This window comes from Sorex araneus, chromosome 8 (genome assembly GCF_027595985.1).
Source record: "Sorex araneus isolate mSorAra2 chromosome 8, mSorAra2.pri, whole genome shotgun sequence".
NCBI lineage: Eukaryota > Metazoa > Chordata > Mammalia > Eulipotyphla > Soricidae > Sorex > Sorex araneus.
In genome coordinates, this window is record NC_073309.1 from 46,820,356 (window position 1) to 46,838,279 (window position 17,924).

The 17,924-nt window shown below is 52.2% G+C and overlaps 1 protein-coding gene across 2 annotated transcripts; it reads right to left on the reverse strand.

Moving 5' to 3' along the window:
- Nucleotides 1-924: 924 nt before the first annotated feature.
- PLAUR (plasminogen activator, urokinase receptor) lies at nucleotides 925-15,980 on the reverse strand. 2 transcript variants are annotated; one of them, XM_055145189.1, is made up of 7 exons: nucleotides 15,839-15,980; nucleotides 14,367-14,477; nucleotides 11,286-11,429; nucleotides 4,900-5,052; nucleotides 4,249-4,383; nucleotides 3,351-3,497; nucleotides 925-1,479 (listed from the first exon to the last, which is right to left on the reverse strand). In XM_055145189.1, exons 1-7 carry the CDS (start codon nucleotides 15,894-15,896, stop codon nucleotides 1,226-1,228), a joined length of 1,002 nt encoding a protein of 333 aa, XP_055001164.1. In that variant the 5' UTR covers nucleotides 15,897-15,980; the 3' UTR covers nucleotides 925-1,225. The 2 variants fall into 2 exon arrangements, with proteins under 2 accessions (XP_055001164.1, XP_055001163.1); XM_055145188.1 differs by lacking the exon at nucleotides 15,839-15,980 and having other exon boundaries at nucleotides 14,367-14,834.
- Nucleotides 15,981-17,924: the final 1,944 nt, after the last annotated feature.

Genomic DNA, 17,924 nt, shown 5'->3' on the forward strand with positions numbered 1-17,924 from the left:
GCTGCAAGGCATCATGGGAAATGTAGTTCCAGACTCCAAGCTCTGGTGGAGTGTACCACGGTGGATGCAAAATCTATCCCTTGCCTGCCCTGAAGTATCCTGCCCTAAAGATATTATCTTTTCCTTCATCTGTCAAAGGGCATCAGAGGCGGGATGTATAGTGTTGTTGTTATTGTTGTTTACAGTCACACCCCGTAGTGCTCAGGGATCATTCCTGGCGTGGCTTAGAGGACCATATGAGGTGCCCGGGATTGAACCCTGGTCAATGCTGTGCAAATCAAGCGACCTCCTCGCTGTACTATCGCTCCTACCCCAGGGAATAATTTAAGTCTTCGCAGGTTGCTTCAGCAGCCGTGGGAAGAGGAATTCTTCGTAATTGTGTTCCATGTGCCGTTCACATGACAGTTGTCTTTTCTCTCAGCCTATTACTAAAGTGTCCCGGGAAACCACGCCCAGCCCTTGTCTCTGCCCCGGAGCATCACGGGAAATGCAGTCCTGTCCCTATTTGTTGCCGCAGTGTATCATGGGACTTCTGGCTGGAGGGGATGTCAGCTTCTGTCCCCCCTGAGCCCTAGAAGAAATGCACACTCGTGTCCTGAGAACAACAAAGTAGCCTTGACATCTAGGGTCTGGGAGAAGCGACTGCAAGGTCAGTGTTTGGGTGGTGAGTTGGAAGGTTGCAACTGGAGCTCAGAAATCAATGTGGAGGGGCCGGAGAGATAGGACAGTGGGCAGTGGGCAGGCGTGTCTTGCACGCGGCCAACCCAGTTTCTATCTCCAGCACCCCTGCCCCCCCCACACACCAGCACCGCCAGGAGTGATCCCCGAGTGCAGAGTCAGGAGTCAGCCCCAAGCATAGTTGGTTGTGGCCTGAAAAACAAACATCCCCCGCCACAAAAAAAAAGAGAGATGCCATGGAGAAAGGCCAGTTCCCTGATACAAAAATCTTTAATTATATATAAAATATTAAATAATACAAATATTAATTAATAACAACAGCGGCGACAACAACAATAACAGCTTTCCCGCTGGCCCGCAGCCTTCCTCCAGCTTTCCTCCTCTGGTTCTCACAATTCTTCAGACTGATGTTTTGATACTGGGGGGTAACAGAGGCTCAGAGATAGCAGCACATTGGCCTGAGGTCACACAGCAAGACCGCGGGTGCTAGAGGGAAGGGAACGGCATCGGGGTCCTCTGGATCCAGCCAGGGCAGGGGGTGAGGGGCTCAGGTCCGGAAGAGAGTGCCTCCCCACAGGACAGCAACCGTAAGCAGGGTGACAGTGGAGCTGAGGTGAGAGGAGGCAGGCAGGGGGTCAGCCCTGCTTCGGGTCTGGATATCCCGAGCTGGACCATTACAGCCACTGCCGGTACAGCAGGAGATGTTGAGATGAGTCAGCTCGAAGACTTCAGCCACATGGGGGCCTTGGCACCAGGAGGGGGTGGCACAGCCTCTGAGCATGTAGTTTGGGGTCCCCAGCTCTGAAGGGAGAGAGGACAGAGTGAATCTTCCTGCAGTTGGGTCTGGAACTGAAAAGCCTCAAGTGACCTTAGAAGACATGTCATTAGGATAAAGTGGCTGACCTAAGTGGGGGTCCCTCAGCCCCTTCCAGGGGATCTGCAAAGTCAACATTATTCCTGGAAGAATGCTACACCCAGGGAGATAGTACAGAGGGTAAGGTGTGTGCTTGCCTTGCACGCAGCTAACCTGGGTTTGATCCCTGGCATTCCTTATGGTCCCCTGAGTCCTCCCAGGAGTGATTCCTGAGCAGTCAGGAGTCAGCCCTTTTGAGCACCACCAGGTGTGTCCCAAAAGGGGAAAAAAAAAAAAACTAAACCCTCATTCAGCATTTTTTTTTCCTTTTTGGGTCACACCCAGCATTGCCACAGGGGTTACTCCTGGCTCTGCAATCAGGAATTACTCCTGGCAGTGCTCAGGGGATCTTGGGATGCTGGGATTTGAACCAGGATCGGCCATGTGCAAGGCAAACACCCCACCCACTGTGCTATTGCTCCAGCTCCTCATTTAGCATTTTTGCCCTCATTAGTCTACCATGGAATTTTCCAGAACCCCCATGACACATGATATTCAATAGGCAAAAAAAAAACCAGAAGCAGTTACAAAGAACCAACGACTGTCTTCTATTAAGCCAAACAGTAAAGAGATTTGCAAAATGGTAGAACAATGACAGTCTTGTTTGATTTTTTATTTTAGAAAATCTCTCTTCCTCTCTCTCTCTTCCTCTCTCTCTTCCTCCCCCCCCCCCTTTGTGTTTGAGCCACACCAAGCAGTGATCCAGGAATTCTCTTGGTGGTATCTGGGGGAGACCATGTGATGTTCAGGATCAAACCAGTATTTCTGAATACAAAGCATATGCTCAAGCCCTCCGAGCCATCTCCCTAGCCCCCCAATACAGGCATCTTTTCATTAAAATGTTACATTTGGGCCTGGAGCACTAGTGCAGAGGGTAGGACATTCGCTTTGCATGCAGCTGACCCCAGTTCAATCCCCAGCATCTGATATGGTCCTCTGAGCCAGGAGTAATACCTGAGTGCAGAGCCAGGAGGAACTGAGCACTGCCAGATGTGACCCCAAAACAGAACAATAACAACAACAAATTACTCGGTTTAATTTTTGACCTAGACATAGGTATGTATAGTTGTCTATATCTTACATTGTCTATGACTCTCAGGTGACAAACAATTTGCAAGAGCCAGAAGAATCTTTTTTTTTTTTTGCGGAGGGGTTTAGGGGAGACTTGGGGGCACATCTGCCCCTTTATTTCAGGCCAGAGTAGGCTGCGTTCAAGGCCAGTGTTTTGTTTTGTTTGTTCGGGGGCCATAACTGGTGATGTTCAGAACTCTTCCTGGTCTCGTGCATGGTCAGCGCCCTACCTACCTGCCATGCTATTTCTCTGGCCCCAACTAGGAGGAATCTTTAAATAACCTTTCCCTGGGTGCTGGAGCGACAGTACAGTAGGTAGGGTGTTTGCCTTGCATGCAGTCGATCCAGGTTCAGTTCCTGGCACTCCATATGGGCCCACCATATGAACCTGCCAGGGGTGATCCTTGAGTGCAGAACCAGAGGTAAGCCCTAAGCACCACCGAATGTGACCCAAAGCCCCAAAATAAATAGAATAAAATAAAGAACCTTCCCCAGATTTCAGAGGGTGGAAGCCCTGAGGGTCAATGGGAAGTCCCATTTCCCAGACTGTGCATGGTTATAAGGCCAAAATAAACCGGATGGGTCCTAATCCCATACTGCAAGGAATTCCACAGAAGGTTCCCCCTTAGCCGAACTGAGCCTAGAACCCACTCCTGCCCTCCGCTCTCCCTGCCCCCACGGGCCTCACCGTGGCTGCTAGAGGCCTCCAGACACTGGTTCATGGGACCCCGACAGGTGATGAGGGCAGTCTCTTCCACGGAGCATCCATCGGTGCTGTTCCCCTCACAGCTGTAGCACTGGAATTCATTCACTGGCAGGTCCTGAAGCTCCACGACTTGGCACAGAGACAGACAAATGAGCCCAGGGACCTCTTTGCCCAGCGTCCAGCCCGGAGACGCCAGGGAGCCCCCTGGTGGTCAAGCTTTGATCTGCATTTTTCTTTTCGTGGGTTCTGGGACTGGCGAGCAAGATGCCAACTCCCCAGCTCTTCCCCCGGCCTGAGAACCAGTGACTGGGTGCGAGCAGGTGGTTGTAAAGCCAAACAGTGCCTGCACTCACTGAGCTTAGTTAATTATTGAATTACATTAATCCTGGGCACAATCAGGGGTCAGCATGGAAAAGCAACAGGGGGTGCCCTCCACCAAAAAATACACCACTTTTGTTTCTGGGCTGGACCCTGACTCTCTGGCAGCAGGAGGAAGACCGTGAGGATGTGAGTGCTGGCATCTTGGGGAGAGGATGTGGTAACCCAACCCAGCGTGATGGCAGTGGACACGGGCATGGTGGAAAGATGCAAGAGGAGCGCGTCTTAGTGACGGTTTGCTGGTCTGACTGAAGTCCAACAAACATGGGTCAGAGAGTGAGTTCAATGGGCTAAATGCAGGCTTTGTCTGCAGGGGGCCCGGGGTTTAATCCCCATGGGATGGTGCCCCCAGCACTGCCGAGAGGGACCAACAAGCACTGAGTCAGGAGTTACCCCGACACACACCTCTCCCCCACCCCCAAAACTCTAAGAAAGGTTTGATAAATGTGGTTTTTTTTTTCAGAGGAGGAAATGGAGGTCTTGCTGGCTGGGGTCCTCTTACCTGGGCCCTCGTTGCATTTGGCAGTGTTGCAACAGCGCAGGAAGTGGAAGGTGTGGTTGTTATGGAAGCCAGTGGGGCCTGGGCAACCAGGAAGGTTGCCACAGCCACGGATGTGGTTTTCATCTCTTGGGCCTCCTAGACTCCAGGGGAAGCCAGAGGAGAGAGGTTAGATGAGTGGATGAGGGCTGAGACTGGATCCACCCACCCTGGGGCTGTTCTCTTTCACTGTATGACCCTCATGTTATTTGGGGGCAGTGAGTGTATCTATCCAAAAGACATAGTCATGGGGCTACATGGTGAGCAATGTAACACCTGGGACTTCTAGAAAGAAGATTCCTTACAAAAAGGAATGGTGCTCCTTTTTTTTTTTTTTTTAAATTTTGGTCCATTCTTTTCCCTTCATCCTTCCTGGAACTTGGACATGAAGTCTGGTGCTCTGGCCACTAGTTTGTACCATGAGGCAATTTGGAGAAGAATGGCAGTGCTGTGAAAGAAATGAGAAGGCATCGGGGTCCCGGTGACTGTGGGAACTGTCCTAGTGACTCTGAACCTCCTTCCTATTGCTAGGCTTTTATTTGCATGTAAGAGAACGAACTCCTGTTCAATGTTGGGAAGAGCAAACACAAGGGAGTCTGGCAGAGTGGGACTCACCTTCCAGGTTTCTGTGGGTCACCACCTCCACGCACTGCTCTGCAGGGCTTCGGCATTGCAGATCCTGGGCCCGGCCCCTCTCACAGCTGAGGTCTGATGAGGCACAGGAGGAGCACTCGAGGTACCGGCTTCGGGGAAAGGAAACTGGCCGGTCTGTTTGGAAAGAGGAGAAGGGTGAGGCTCTATGGGCAGAGTCCCGAGATCTCCTTCCTTTAAGAACTTGCCTCTGCATTAATTCCTCCTAACCCACTCTTTAGCCCGCCAGAAACCCTTCCGTTCCAAATCTTTCTAGAATCCACATCCTTCTTTCTAACCCCTCTGGATTTCAGCTCAGACCTCCTTCCATATCATCAAAGACTGTCAATGATAGTCTCTCTCCATATTTTTTCTAATTAATGAGCTATGACTTTAAAAAAAATCCTTCTAGGACTGCACTCATTTGTGGAGTATAAAATAACATCACATGAGGCTGACACCCAAGGACAGTAGATACAAGGGCCAGGGGGATTGCCCTGTAGCTGGAAGCCTGCTTCATGAGCAGAGGGGAGAAGGCGGATGGAATAGAGAAGGGATCACTAAGAAAATGATGGCTGGAGGAAGCAGTTGGGATGGGAGATGCATGCCGAAAGTAGATAATGGACCAAACATGATGACCTCTCAGTGTCTGTGTTACAAGCCTAAAAGTAGAGAGAGAGCATGGGGAATAGTCTGCCATAGAGGCAGGGGGAGGGTGGGAAAGGGGGGGTATACCAGGGATATTGGTGGTGGGGAATGTGCACTGGTGGAGGGATGGGTGTTTGATCATTCTGAGATTGTAACCCAAACATGAAAGCTTGTGACTATCTCACGGTGATTCAATAAAATTTTAAAAATTAAAAAAAAATCCTTCTGGATGGCTTGAGTGATAGTACAGTGTGTAGGGCACTTGCCTTGCACAGCAGCCAATCGGGGTTGGATCCCCAGCATTCCACAGGGTCCCCTGAAAATTGCAAGGGTATAGCTCCCCCCAAAACCGAAACCTCAATCCCTCCAAAAGAGAAAGATCCAGAACCATCTAGCCCAGCCACTACCCCCATTTTTTTGGGAGGGAGGAAATGGGGGAGGCCCACACCTGGCAATACTGCTCAGGTCTCACTCTTGGGGGGACCTGGGGAACCCTTTGTGGTGCTGGATATTGAACTCAGGTCCCCAACTTCCTAAGTCTTGACCTTGAGAAAAAATTGGGGAGTAGGTGGGGGCTCTGTGCTCAGGAATCACTCCAGGTGGTGCCTGGGGGACCATGTGGTGATACGGATCGAGCCAGAGCAACCGCATTATGACCCTGTTCTATCTCTGGCCCTGAACTTGAGAAGCATCATAAAAAAATATAAGTCTGCAGGCAGGGACCGGAGCAACAGCATAGCAGGTAAGGTGCTTGCCTTGCACGTGGCTGACCTGGGTTCGATCCTCGCCATCCCATACTGTCCCTGGAGCACCGCCAGGAGTGATTGCTGAGTGCAGAGCCAGGTGTGACCCCTGAGCACCTCCATGTGTGCCCCCCTCACTCCCTCCAAAAAAGTCTGCATGCACTCTCTAATGGGGTGAGAAGTCATGGGGACACATCCTGATTGTTTCACAGGTCAAAGCCTCACTGACTGGTCTGTGGTCACTTTGCCTCTCACACAGACCTTCCCAGCCCTGCCAATTGGATCTGGTACTTTTTCCTGGAAACACCGGTCATCCTTGGCTCCTGCCGGTCCCCAGGCCTGGCATGCGCTCCCCTCCCTGACCCCAGAGCTCCAGTGGAGAGGGGCCAAGTCTTAGAACCTGTCTCTGCTCCGGCACCCAACTGGCAAGACTGCTGCTGTAATTAAGTGAGTCATGAGCATCCGAAGCCAAATCTCACCCCACCCCACACCACTGAAGAAAAAAAAGGATCTGGAAGTCCAACAATGTCTGTCCTCTTCCTGGAACCATCACGGAACGGGAGATGTACACTGCGCTGTGGCCACACAGCTCTGCCCGTCTCCCCTCACAGACGCCCATGGTGATGCAGTCCCTCTAAAGGGGTCTCGTGGCCACACTCTCCCAAGCAATGCCACCTGCTGACATGGCTTCCTTTGTACCTAATTGCTGGTCACTCAATAATCTTTCTGGGGCCGGAGCAATAGTACAGCAGAGAGGGTGTTTGCCTGGCTTGTGGCCAACCTGGGTTCGATCCCCAGCATCCCATATGATCCCCCAAAGACCATCAGGAGTAATTTCTGAATGCAGGAGTTACTCCTTAGCATTGCCGGGTATGACCACCTCCCCCCACCAAAAAAAAAAAAAAAGGATCTCTCTAGCCCAAGTGTCTCTCTGAGCTCCAGACCCAAAACCCACCACCTCCTGGAAGATCGTGGGGTTTTCTCGTCATCTTCTTGCCAGACCTACTAGGGTACAAATCCTGGCAAATCTCTGATCCTGAATAATCAGGCATTAGTTTGGATACTTCTTTCTTTTTTGGGGGGGTGGGTTGATTCACACCCAGTGATGCTCAGGGATTACTCCTGGCTCTGCACTCAGGCATCACTCCTGGCGGTGCTCAGGGAACCATATGGGATGCCTGGAATTGAACCTGGGTCGGCCGTGTGCAAGGTAAGCGCCCTCCCTGCTGTACTATTGTTCCATCCAAATCCATAACAATTTTCAAAGGCTCTAAATGACATTATTTTCTTCCAACCAGGGTCATGTTTTCTTCCCATTCTGGATGGGATTCAGCACCTCCAGAGCAGGTGGATTTCAGCTGGAACTGGCTTCTAGATGTAATCTCGAGGGAAAGATTAAGGAGGTCACTGCAGCCTTTCCAACCTGGCACCCTCAGACTCCCCCGTTTTACAAGCCTGCTGCAGCCCTTGCCCAGTGCTGGAACCTCCTGGCTACTATGTTCTGCCAAGCTTCTTGGCATCTCTCATCCTGATCACGTACAGCTTGCCAACGACTTGAGGGAAATTTGTAGATTTGGGGACTCCCTGTACTGCGGGTCTCTCTAGTGCAGGATTTTACCTCTCCGCTTCCAGACACCCTGGCAATCTCAGCAGAGCCTCCAACGCCTGTGTTCTCTGTCTAGCAATGATCTGTCTGGGCTGTTTCCCCAGAGGGGGGCACGCTCCGGGAGAGAGGCCAGGTGTCCCCAAGATCGGGACATTCAGCTGTCTCTCTTCAGTGGCTGCACTCCAATGACCTCAAATATTTGCTTATAGTTTGTGATAGCTGTCATTGGCAGGGGCTGTCATTTGATGCAAGTGACTCCATCACGACGGGAACTACAACATCCCCCTCCGCACTCTCATCAAATCCATCCCCAAGTCTTACTCATCTACCTGCTACATGACAGGCCCCCAAATTTATCTGACCTACCGCCCACTTTGCAGGAAAAAAAATTACTGAGTTCCCCCACCCAAGTCTTTCTTTTTAATTTTTTTAAATTTGTAGGGAAGTTTTTAAATTGGGGGGGGGGGAGCACGTCCAGCTGTGTTCAGGGCTTACTCCTGGCTCTGTACCTAGAAATCACTCCCATTGCTCATGGGACCACATGGGATGCCAGGGACCAAGACCAGGTCAGTTGCTTGCCAGGCAAGTGCCTTACCCACTGTACTATTTCTTTGGTCCCAAATTTCTTTCCTTATTTTTTTGGGGGGGAGGGGTGGGGGGAAACTGCCAGCAATGCTCAAGGCTTACTCCTGGCTCTATGCTCAGGAATCAGTCAGTGCTGGGGGACCATATGGGATGCTGGGAATTGAACCCAGGTCGACTACATGCAAGGCAAGGGTCCTACCCACTGGTCTACATCTCTGACCCCCCAAAATCTACATTCTTTAAGTGAGCAAATAGAAAGTACCCTCACTTGCACACAAGGCGACTGCTACCCATCATTGTTCCAGCGTCCTCCAGGGGGCAGTATCGTCCACTTTAGGAAACTGCTAAATGGTCTCTGCACTGTAACACTGCTGTTCATTGATTTGCTAGAGTGAGCACCAGTAATGTCTCCATTGTGAGACTTCTTGTTACTGTTTTTGGCATATCAAATACGCCATGGGTAGCTTGCCAGGCTCTGCCGTGTGGGCGGGATACTCTAGGTAGCTTGCCAGGCTCTCTGAGAGGGACAGAGGAATTGAACCCAGGTCGGCCGTGTGCAAGGCAAACGCCCTACCCGCTGTGCTATCACTCCAGTCTCTAGTCCACCCAAATCCTCATCTACAGGGCTGATGCTCTCATCCAGCCTCCTCTCCTCTGTCCGGACAAGCTCCCCCTTCTCCATGCTCTACCTTCCCTTTGATCTATCTTGCATTCTGAGGTCTAAGTTGTTTAAGAGAAATCTGATGGTTGGAACCAGAGATGTTTTTCATTTTATTGTTACTTTACAGATTTCGATGCCCTTCCCTTAGCTGCTGCTTCTTCCAGGAAGTCTCTGTAGCCTGACCCAGGGGTCTTCTCCAGGGTCCCTTCTCTTCATTCAGTCCAAACTTTACCAATAGCCTGTTTTTTATCTTTGGGGGTGGGAGGCAATCTTGTAGTACTCCAGTCTTACTCTTTTTAATTTTTTTTTCTTTTTGGGTCACACCCGGCAATGCACAGGGGTCACCCCTGGCTCATGCACTCAGGAATTACTCCTGGCGATGCTCAGGGGACCACATGGGATGCTGGGAATTGAACCTGAGTCGGCTGTGTGCAAGGCAAATGCCCTACCCGCTGTGCTATCACTCCAGCCCTCCAGTCTTACTCTTTACTGTGCTCAGGGGTCACCCCTGTCCATGCTTGGGGGACCCTATGCAGTGCTGGGGATCAAACCCAGGACAGTTGTGTGCAAGGCAAGTGGCCTGCTGTTCTCTTTCTCTAGTCCATAGCTTCTGTCTTCCCCAGTCCCAGCTCTGACCCATCTGAGCCGTCACTGCCTGATGCTGGGTCTGTCGCTGTACCCCTGAGCCCCTCTGTGGATCTGTGAGTCCCTTGCAGGGGGGTGGAGGGGGCACGGCCAGGGCAGTCTTGCTCCCTAGGTCCTGCCCGCTGCTTTGTGCCCAGTGTCATGTAAGAACAGGATGTGGTCTAGCCAGCTATTCTGGGCAGGGCACAGTGGCTGTGGGAATGGGGCTGATTGCAGCTGAGCCGTAAGGAGGCCACAGGACTGACAGCTACTTCCCCAGCTCCTTCCGCCACACCCTCCCTCTTCCTGGGTTCTTCGGCCAGCAGGGTCGCACCCGGCCCTGCAGGGGATTGGCTTCCCTTTGCCCGGCTTTCAAACTACTCTGCACAATCTCTCCGATTAGAAGCACGGGTTAGGCTGCAGCAGAGCTTCCCCCTTAAGCGCTGCTATGGGAGACAAGGCTGGTGTCTGACTCAGGTTCGATCCCCGGCATCCCAGATGGTCCCCCGAGCATCGAGAAGAGTAATTCCCAGAAGTAACCCCCTGATCATCATCGGGTGTGACCCAAAAAGGAAAAAAAAACAAAGAAAAAACCCAAACGTCTGTGTTTGTCCCTGCCACTGACCAAGGAACAGCCTGAGGTCAGGATGCAGTGTTTGAGGCCCCGAGCATCATCGGAGTGGCAGGGCATCACAGGCCCAATCATCTTGGGGTTCTCACTGAAGCCTAGACCCCCCCCCGACTGAGCGCCTCCCACCATGCCCCTCTCCAAAAAAAAATTCCAAGAACTTGAAGTCGCTGACCTCTCTAATCTAGTCTTGGTTCTTGGTCTTTTAGCATCTGTGGCTGATGCTTTTCCCATGCCAGGGGAAAATTAAGTGGCAATTAATTGGCAAGATAACGGGACTCGCCCTGTGTCAGCCAGAGGATATGGGCGTGCTTTTGTCGGTTGTGGCTTAATGGGAGGAGCTTGTAGCTGGGAATGGAGCAGGATGGGCTGGGGTTGATTTATTTGTTTTGGGACCACACCCGGTAGTGTTCAGGGGGGACCTGGCAGAAATGAACCCTGGAACTGGGCTCTGTGCTGTCACTGCTGCTCTGTACTCAGGGATCACTCCTGAAGGGACTCGGGTACCATATGGGATGCCAAGGATGGAACGTAGGTTGGCCACGTGCAAGGCAAACGCCCTACCTATTACTGTATCTGTCTTTGTCTCTGGCCACATACTTTGGGGTGGGCTTTTTGCTGATTTTAGAAGGAAGATGGGTTTGAGTTAAGAGTATGGGTGGGGGTTGTGGGATGGAGGTTCACAAAAATCTGGGGACCGGATAACAGAGGTGAGGTTGAATTGGAGGTGGAGAAGTGTTTGGAATCAGGGAGGATCTGGGCTGGGGTGAGTCAGGAGCTGGCGGTGGCTGAAGCATTAATATGTCTGGGAATGAGGATGAGGCCAGGTCAGGGGTGGTTTTGTTGGGGCCTGCTGAGGGTGCCCCCCCTACTCACCAAAGATGGGCTGGTTACAGAGGTTGGACCCGCACACAGTCTCTGAAAGGGTGACAATCTGCAGGCCGGTCCGGTAGCTCATGGTCCTATTGGTCTTCTCTGGGTGGGTGCATCCTCTCTCCACCGTATCCAGATTCTTCCCTCCTGTGAGTGACATGTCCCCGTCACCCAGGATACTCTGCTGGGCCCAACCAGTCCCTCTTGCTCCTGACCTTATTTTGGGGGTTGGGTTTGGGGGCCGTACCCAGCTGTGCTCAGGGTCTCTTCCTGGCACCGTGCTCAGGAGTGACCTCGGGCAATGCTTGGGAGACCCTGTGTGGTGTCAGGGATCAAACCAGGGTCACCTGTAGGCAAGGCCATGGCCTTTCCCCTGTGCTATCTCTCCGGTCTCCTGACACTTGGGGTCTGAAGGTCGCCCAGTTCCAGGGTTCATTTCTGCCAGGTCCTCTCTCTCTCTCTCTCTCTCTCTCTTTTTTTTTTTTTTGGCTTTTTGGGTCACACCCGGCATTGCATTGCACAGGGGTTACTCCTGGCCCATGCACTCAGGAATTACTCCTGGCAGTGCTCGGGGGACCATATGTGATGTTGGGAATTGAACCCGGGTCAGCCGCGTGCAAGGCAAATGCCCTACCCGCTGTGCTATCACTCCAGCCCCTGCCAGGTCCTCTCTTGATTGGATTCAACACTCTTGTCCAAGAGTTAGATCCAGCCCCACCCAAGTCCCTCGGTGGTGCCATGAACACACACTGGGCCAGATAGTTCACGGTTGCAACACAAGCCTTGCGTGCTTGCTGAACTTGGTACAATTGCAAGTATGACATGGCCCATAAGCACAACCAGGTGCTGCTCCAGAGGCCACCAAGCACCCCTGAGGTGGCCCATGTCATCCCGAGCATGAAGGCCGGAGCAGCTCTGCATCCTGGGGCCCTAGCACTGAAGCGCCCACCAGTTGGCCCAGAATGACCTGGAGGGGCCAGAGTGATAGTACAGAGGGGAGGGTGTTTGCCTGGTGAACAGCCAACTTGGGTTTGATCCCAGGCACCCCATAGGATCTGCTAAGCCCTACCAGGTGTGATCTTGTACAGAATCAGGAGTAAGCCCTGAATGCTGCGGGGTGGATTCCTCTCCCCTCCCCCCTCAAAAAGAGAATTTCTGGGAGTAGCCCCTGGGCCTCCTGAACACTATTTAGGAGCCCCCTTAATCCCCCCAAAATAATGATTTAAGCCAGGATGTGACTCAGTGACAGAACACCTGCCTTCTTGCATGTGTGTTATCTGTGTTTGATCCTTGGCACCACAAATAAACTGAAAAAAAAAATATTGGCTCAGAGGTATAGCTTAGCTGTCTTGCATATGTGGGGTTCAATATTATTATATTGATACTATACTAATAAATACAATGTCTCCATTGCCCCAATTTGCAAAATATTAGTATTTTACTGTATTTGTTTCAAATATTAAAAAAAGAGAGAGAAAGTAAGCTAGGTATCATAGCTCAAGAGGCCCGAGTCTCATCTCAGGCTTTGTATGAGTCCCAAGTACCGCTGATGAAGGGCCCAGTTCAAAAATAATAATTTGTGGGCCGGAGTGATAGTACAGTGGGGAGGGTGTTTGCCTTGCACACGGTCAACCTGGATTTGGTCCCCAGCATCCCATATGGTCCCAGGAATTACCACCAGCAGTAATTCCTGCATGCAGAGCCAGGAGTAACCCTTGAGCATTGCCAGGTGTGACCCCAAAAGCCAAATTAATAATAATAATAATAATAAGCTGGAGAAATAGTACAGTGGACAAGGCGTCTGCCTTGCTCTTAGCCAACCAGAACTTTTTGTTTTGGTGCCATTTTCAGCAATGCTTAGGGATTACTCCTGGCTCTGCACTCAGGAATCACTCCTGGCTGTGTCTTATAGGATGCCAGGGATCGAACCCAGGTCAGTTGCATGCAAGGTGAGCCCCCTACCTGCTGTACTATTGCTCCGAACCCCTCCCCAGAATTTGATCCCCAGCACCTCAAAGGGTCCCCAGAGTCCTACCAGGAGTGATCTCTGAGCATAGAGCCAGGAGTAAGTGCTAAGCAGCACCAATGTGGTCCCCAAACAAAAAACAATATAAATTACATTTATTTATTTTTGGTTTGGGGGCCACACCCAGCAGTTCTCAGGGGTTACTCCTGGCTCCACACTCAGGACTCACTCCTGGTGGTGCTCCAGCTGGGTACAAGGCAACGGGCCTAGCCGCTCTACCCACTGTACCACCACTCCAGCCCCCCAAATAATGATTTTCAAAAGATAGTTAAAGGCTCCTGCTTGCCCCCATTCCTCCATACAACCACTGTGTAGGTTAATTATGATACTTTATATGCATAACATCATATTCTTTCCCACATTTTACACTTAGTATCAAAAAGTATTTTCCACAGCAGGCTTTTCTCTCTCTCTCTCTCTCTCTCTCTCTCTCTCTCCCTCCCTCCCTCCCTCTCCCCCCCCCTCTCTTTCCTATCCCCTTGAATGCTGGCAGCTCTGGATCCTTCTTTTAAGCTACTGCAGAGCATTCCATTCTGACATTCTATGCTGCTCCCCCTCCACTGCAGACTGATTAGGTTGATTCCAATTTTGCAGATTCCAAACATGACTGCCAAGAATATTCTCACACATGTGACTGTGGGCACATGTGGCTAGGGATCTTTGGGGCTTCTCTATTCCCATTTGCCAGAGCTGATTCTCCAGCCTCTGTTCCTCTCCATTGGAACTAGACACCCCAGATTGCAGTGTGGGCTGAGGCGCCAATTACCCCTCAACAGCAAAAGTTGGCAGCTCACCCCCCCCCCCCGAAGGAGGGCTCCTACATTTTCGTTTTGTTTTGTTTGGGGGCCAAGGGCTTACTCCTGGCTCCATGCTCAGGAATCACTCCTGGAGGTGTGCAGGGTACAATCTGGAAAGCCGGGTCAGCTGCATGCAAGGCTAGCGCCCTACCCACTGTACTACCTCTCCAGCCTCCGGAGAGTCCATATTTATTGCATTATACTGATGAGCAGGAAGATAAGTGTCCTGGAGTCATGGCAGCCGGGCACGCAGGCGCTTACCTTTCCATATTTGCAGGACGGTGGTTCTGCAGAGATCTTGGGCTCCAGGGCACTCTTCCACCTCACAACGGCCGCTCTTCTCACAATGCATGCACTGCAGGCCCCAGGAGGCTGGGAGCAGGAGGAGAGGGGGCTCAACATCTGGCACCAGAAACTCTCTTCTGGTCCCCCGTACCCTAACCAAGGCTCCAGGCTCTGTGTGCTCAGTTAGGTTCCTGCTCCCTGTTTCTGCACCCACATTTCTGCTCCGATGACCCTGGGTGCCAACTTTGGGCTCGGCATAGTTGAAGTCCACGTCTAGTTCTATGTTCACACCCAGTCCTTCTTTAAAGTCCTGCCCGTACATGTTTCCTCCTTAATTCTTCAAATCGTGCAGACCCCATCCAAGTTCTCGCGGGGCCTTCAAGAACGAGACTGCAAACTGGTTCACCCACTTCAGACCATCTTTTCTTTACCCTCATCCCCTGTGCACCTCCTTTTCCATGCCCCCCTGCGCCTATTAACTATTCCCCCGACTGATGGCATCAGGTTTTCTCTTCTCCTTAGACTCTCCCTAAGGTTCTCTCCTGGCTGCCAACTGCCAACTCCCAACTTCAAATACTATAGCTTTCCGGGGCGTTTCCTCCTGACCCTGTAGCTCCTCCCCCAGACTCTAGCCACGCCTCTAGCCCCCTCCCCAAACATCATCCTCACCCACTGAATACCCCTCTTAGTCCAAGCCCCGCCCCAGAGGAGATCGGATGCCCCGCCCCTTTAATTAAGCCCCGCCCGGGACACCGAGTCCCGTGGCCCCGCCCATCAGCCCCGCCCCCCAAAGCAGGCCCCACTCACCACCTCCCCCTAGGTCTTTACCCCACTGCAAATTCAGGGGTCATTACTCATTCTCGGCCTCCCGCGGTGCGGAGACTTTCCTACCCGATTATTCATTACCGTATTATTTACTGTCGAGCCCCCACCCCCACTCAATATCCCGCTCCCTCCCTGACTCAGTTCTACGTCCGTTTCCTCCTCTCTTCCCAGTGCTGTGCATTTGGGGATCATTCTTCCGGGGACAGGAAGGAGGGTCACGTCGGCTGAAAGTCGGGAGAGGCCGGGCGCCCCCCCTCGGCACCCGCCTGGCTCCCGGCCCCGGCTCCGCGGCGCAGAGGAGGGGACTGTGAGCCCCTGTCTTTGGAGCCTGGGGGGCTCCCGGCCGCGCTGAGACAGATACCAGACCCCCTCTTGTCTGGAACCGGGTGCGACCCCGGGTATTGTCGCGGAGACCTCTCGGTGCCTCCGTTTCTAGCTCAGGGACACGGGCTTGCAACAGCTGAGCTCCCCCGCCACGAAAAAACTGGGGCTGCTGCTAATGCGCTTTCGCTTGCTGCCCGCCTCCCGCGCGCCTCGCGGGGAAACTCCGGGCGGCGCGGGGCGTGCAGTGGTGCGCGCGCGGCGCCTCCCTCCACCCGCCAGACTCCGCACCCCGCGCCTACCTGGAACGCAGGTGTGAAGCCACAGCAGCAGCGGCAGCAACAGCGACGCGCGGCCCATGTCCAGCTGCGGCTCTTGTCCGCGCCCCGCGCTCCCCCGCGCCTCCGTCGGGCCGCGCGGCCGAGACGGTTTTGTGGCCCCGGGGGCCCCTCCCCGAGTTTCGCGAGTCAGCCGCAGATGCGTGGGCGCTGCCCCGTCCCCCGCTCCGCGTCACTCCCCCGCCCCCACCAAACTTCCAAATTTCCTCTCTCCGGGCGCGGCCAGCCGCGGGTAGGGGGGCCGACTCTGCAGCCGTCTGACTCAGGGGCCAAAGCTGTGAGTCCGCGGTTTTCCCGGGTGCTCATGCCCGGCCTCCTTTTTTTTTTTTTTTTTTCTCGCTCTGGGACCTGGGGGGAAGAGGTACCTCCCTGTCTCGGGTTAAAATTTACCCCATAGGAGGTTAGGTAACAGAGGAGTTTCACGTACTTGGTTAGGACACTCAGTAAGATACTTTTGGGGGGAAGATGTTAAAACACATCGGTCCCAGAGCAGAGGGGCTGGAGACTTAGTACTTCGGGTTAGTCGTTCGCCTTATAGGCGGCCAGTCTGGGTTCTAATCCCCAACATTCCATATGGTCCTCAAGTAATTCCTGAGTGCAGAGCTAGAAGCAACCCCTGAGCACCGCTGGGTGTGACTCAAAAACCGACAAAGCAAAGTAGAGATTGCTATTAAGGCGGTGGTTCTGTGGTTCTGTGAGGGAAATGGTTATTTTTTTTAACAGATGTTCAATGAAATATGTAGATGTTCAATGAAATATGAAATTCGATGGTGACATTTACTTTCAAATACTCTGGGGGGTGGTGAGGAGAGAACCCATCATACTGGTGCATGCAAGATGCTCAATGTTCTTTTTCTGGTACCATATGCTCCCCCTGACCCTATCACTGGGGAGCAAATCTTGAGCACTGAGCCAGGAGTAGCTTCCTAGCCCTGCTGGGTATGCCTCCCAACCAAATATACATATTGAAGGGAAAAGGCAAAATAGCAGAATATTTGTATTAATTATATCAAGGAAACATATGTCATTCTGTCTCCTTCTCCCTGTGTTTGCAAAGTTCTGTAAGGTTTGTTTTTTGCGTAAAATAAAATTCAAAATATGGAGCAGTTGAGGCTTCGAACCAATCAGTAGAGGGGCCAGGTGGCTGACTGAACTTGAGGAGGCTGTAGGTCTACCTGCCAACTGACCAAGGACCTACTTGGACCTCCTTTTGAGCTGAGCACAGGTCCAAGGGCTGGGGCCTCAGCTGACCCTGTGACAATAGGGAGTTGTCGTTCAGATATGGGGTTATCTAATCTCTGGCTGTCAGGCAGTGATATTTCAATTGAAGATAACAGAACTGAGCCATAGGGTATTTGCCTAGCACACGGCCAACCCAGGTTCAATTCCTGGCACCCCATCTGGTTCCTAGAGCCTGTCAGGAGGGATCCCTGAGTCCAGAGCCAGGAGTAAGCCCTGAGTACTGCTGGGTGTGGCTCCAAAGAACCCCTCCAACAAAATTTTAAAAATTAAAAAAAAAAACTTGAGGACAACGAAACCTGATTGAAGGATGTGAACGGAGACAGGGGAGGGGTGCTCAGTTTTAGATGGGTACAATTACAGGAAGACTTTGGTCACTCTCCCCAAATGGTTTAGTTAGGAGAGGGAGGGTCAGTAGGTGGGATAAGTCATTGAAGCGAATAACTTTGCAATAAGAAAGTCCCAAAGAGGGGTCAGAGTGATAGTACAGCAGGTAGGGAGTTTGCTTTGCATGCGGCTGACATGGGTTCGATCCCCGAGCAATGCCAGAAGAAATTCCTGAGTGCAGAGCCAGGAGTAACTCCTGATCTCTAGGTGTGACCTAAAAAAAAACAGAAAAAAAAAGTACCACAGGGGCTGGAGTGATAGTACAGCAGGTAGGGTGTTTGCCTTTCACACAACTGACCTGGGTTCAATTCCCGGCATCCCATGTGGTTCCCCAAGCACCGTCAGGAGTAATTCCTGAGCGCAGAGCTAGGAGTAACCCCTAAGCATCACTGGGTGTGACCCAAAAGGCAAAAAAGAAGGAAAA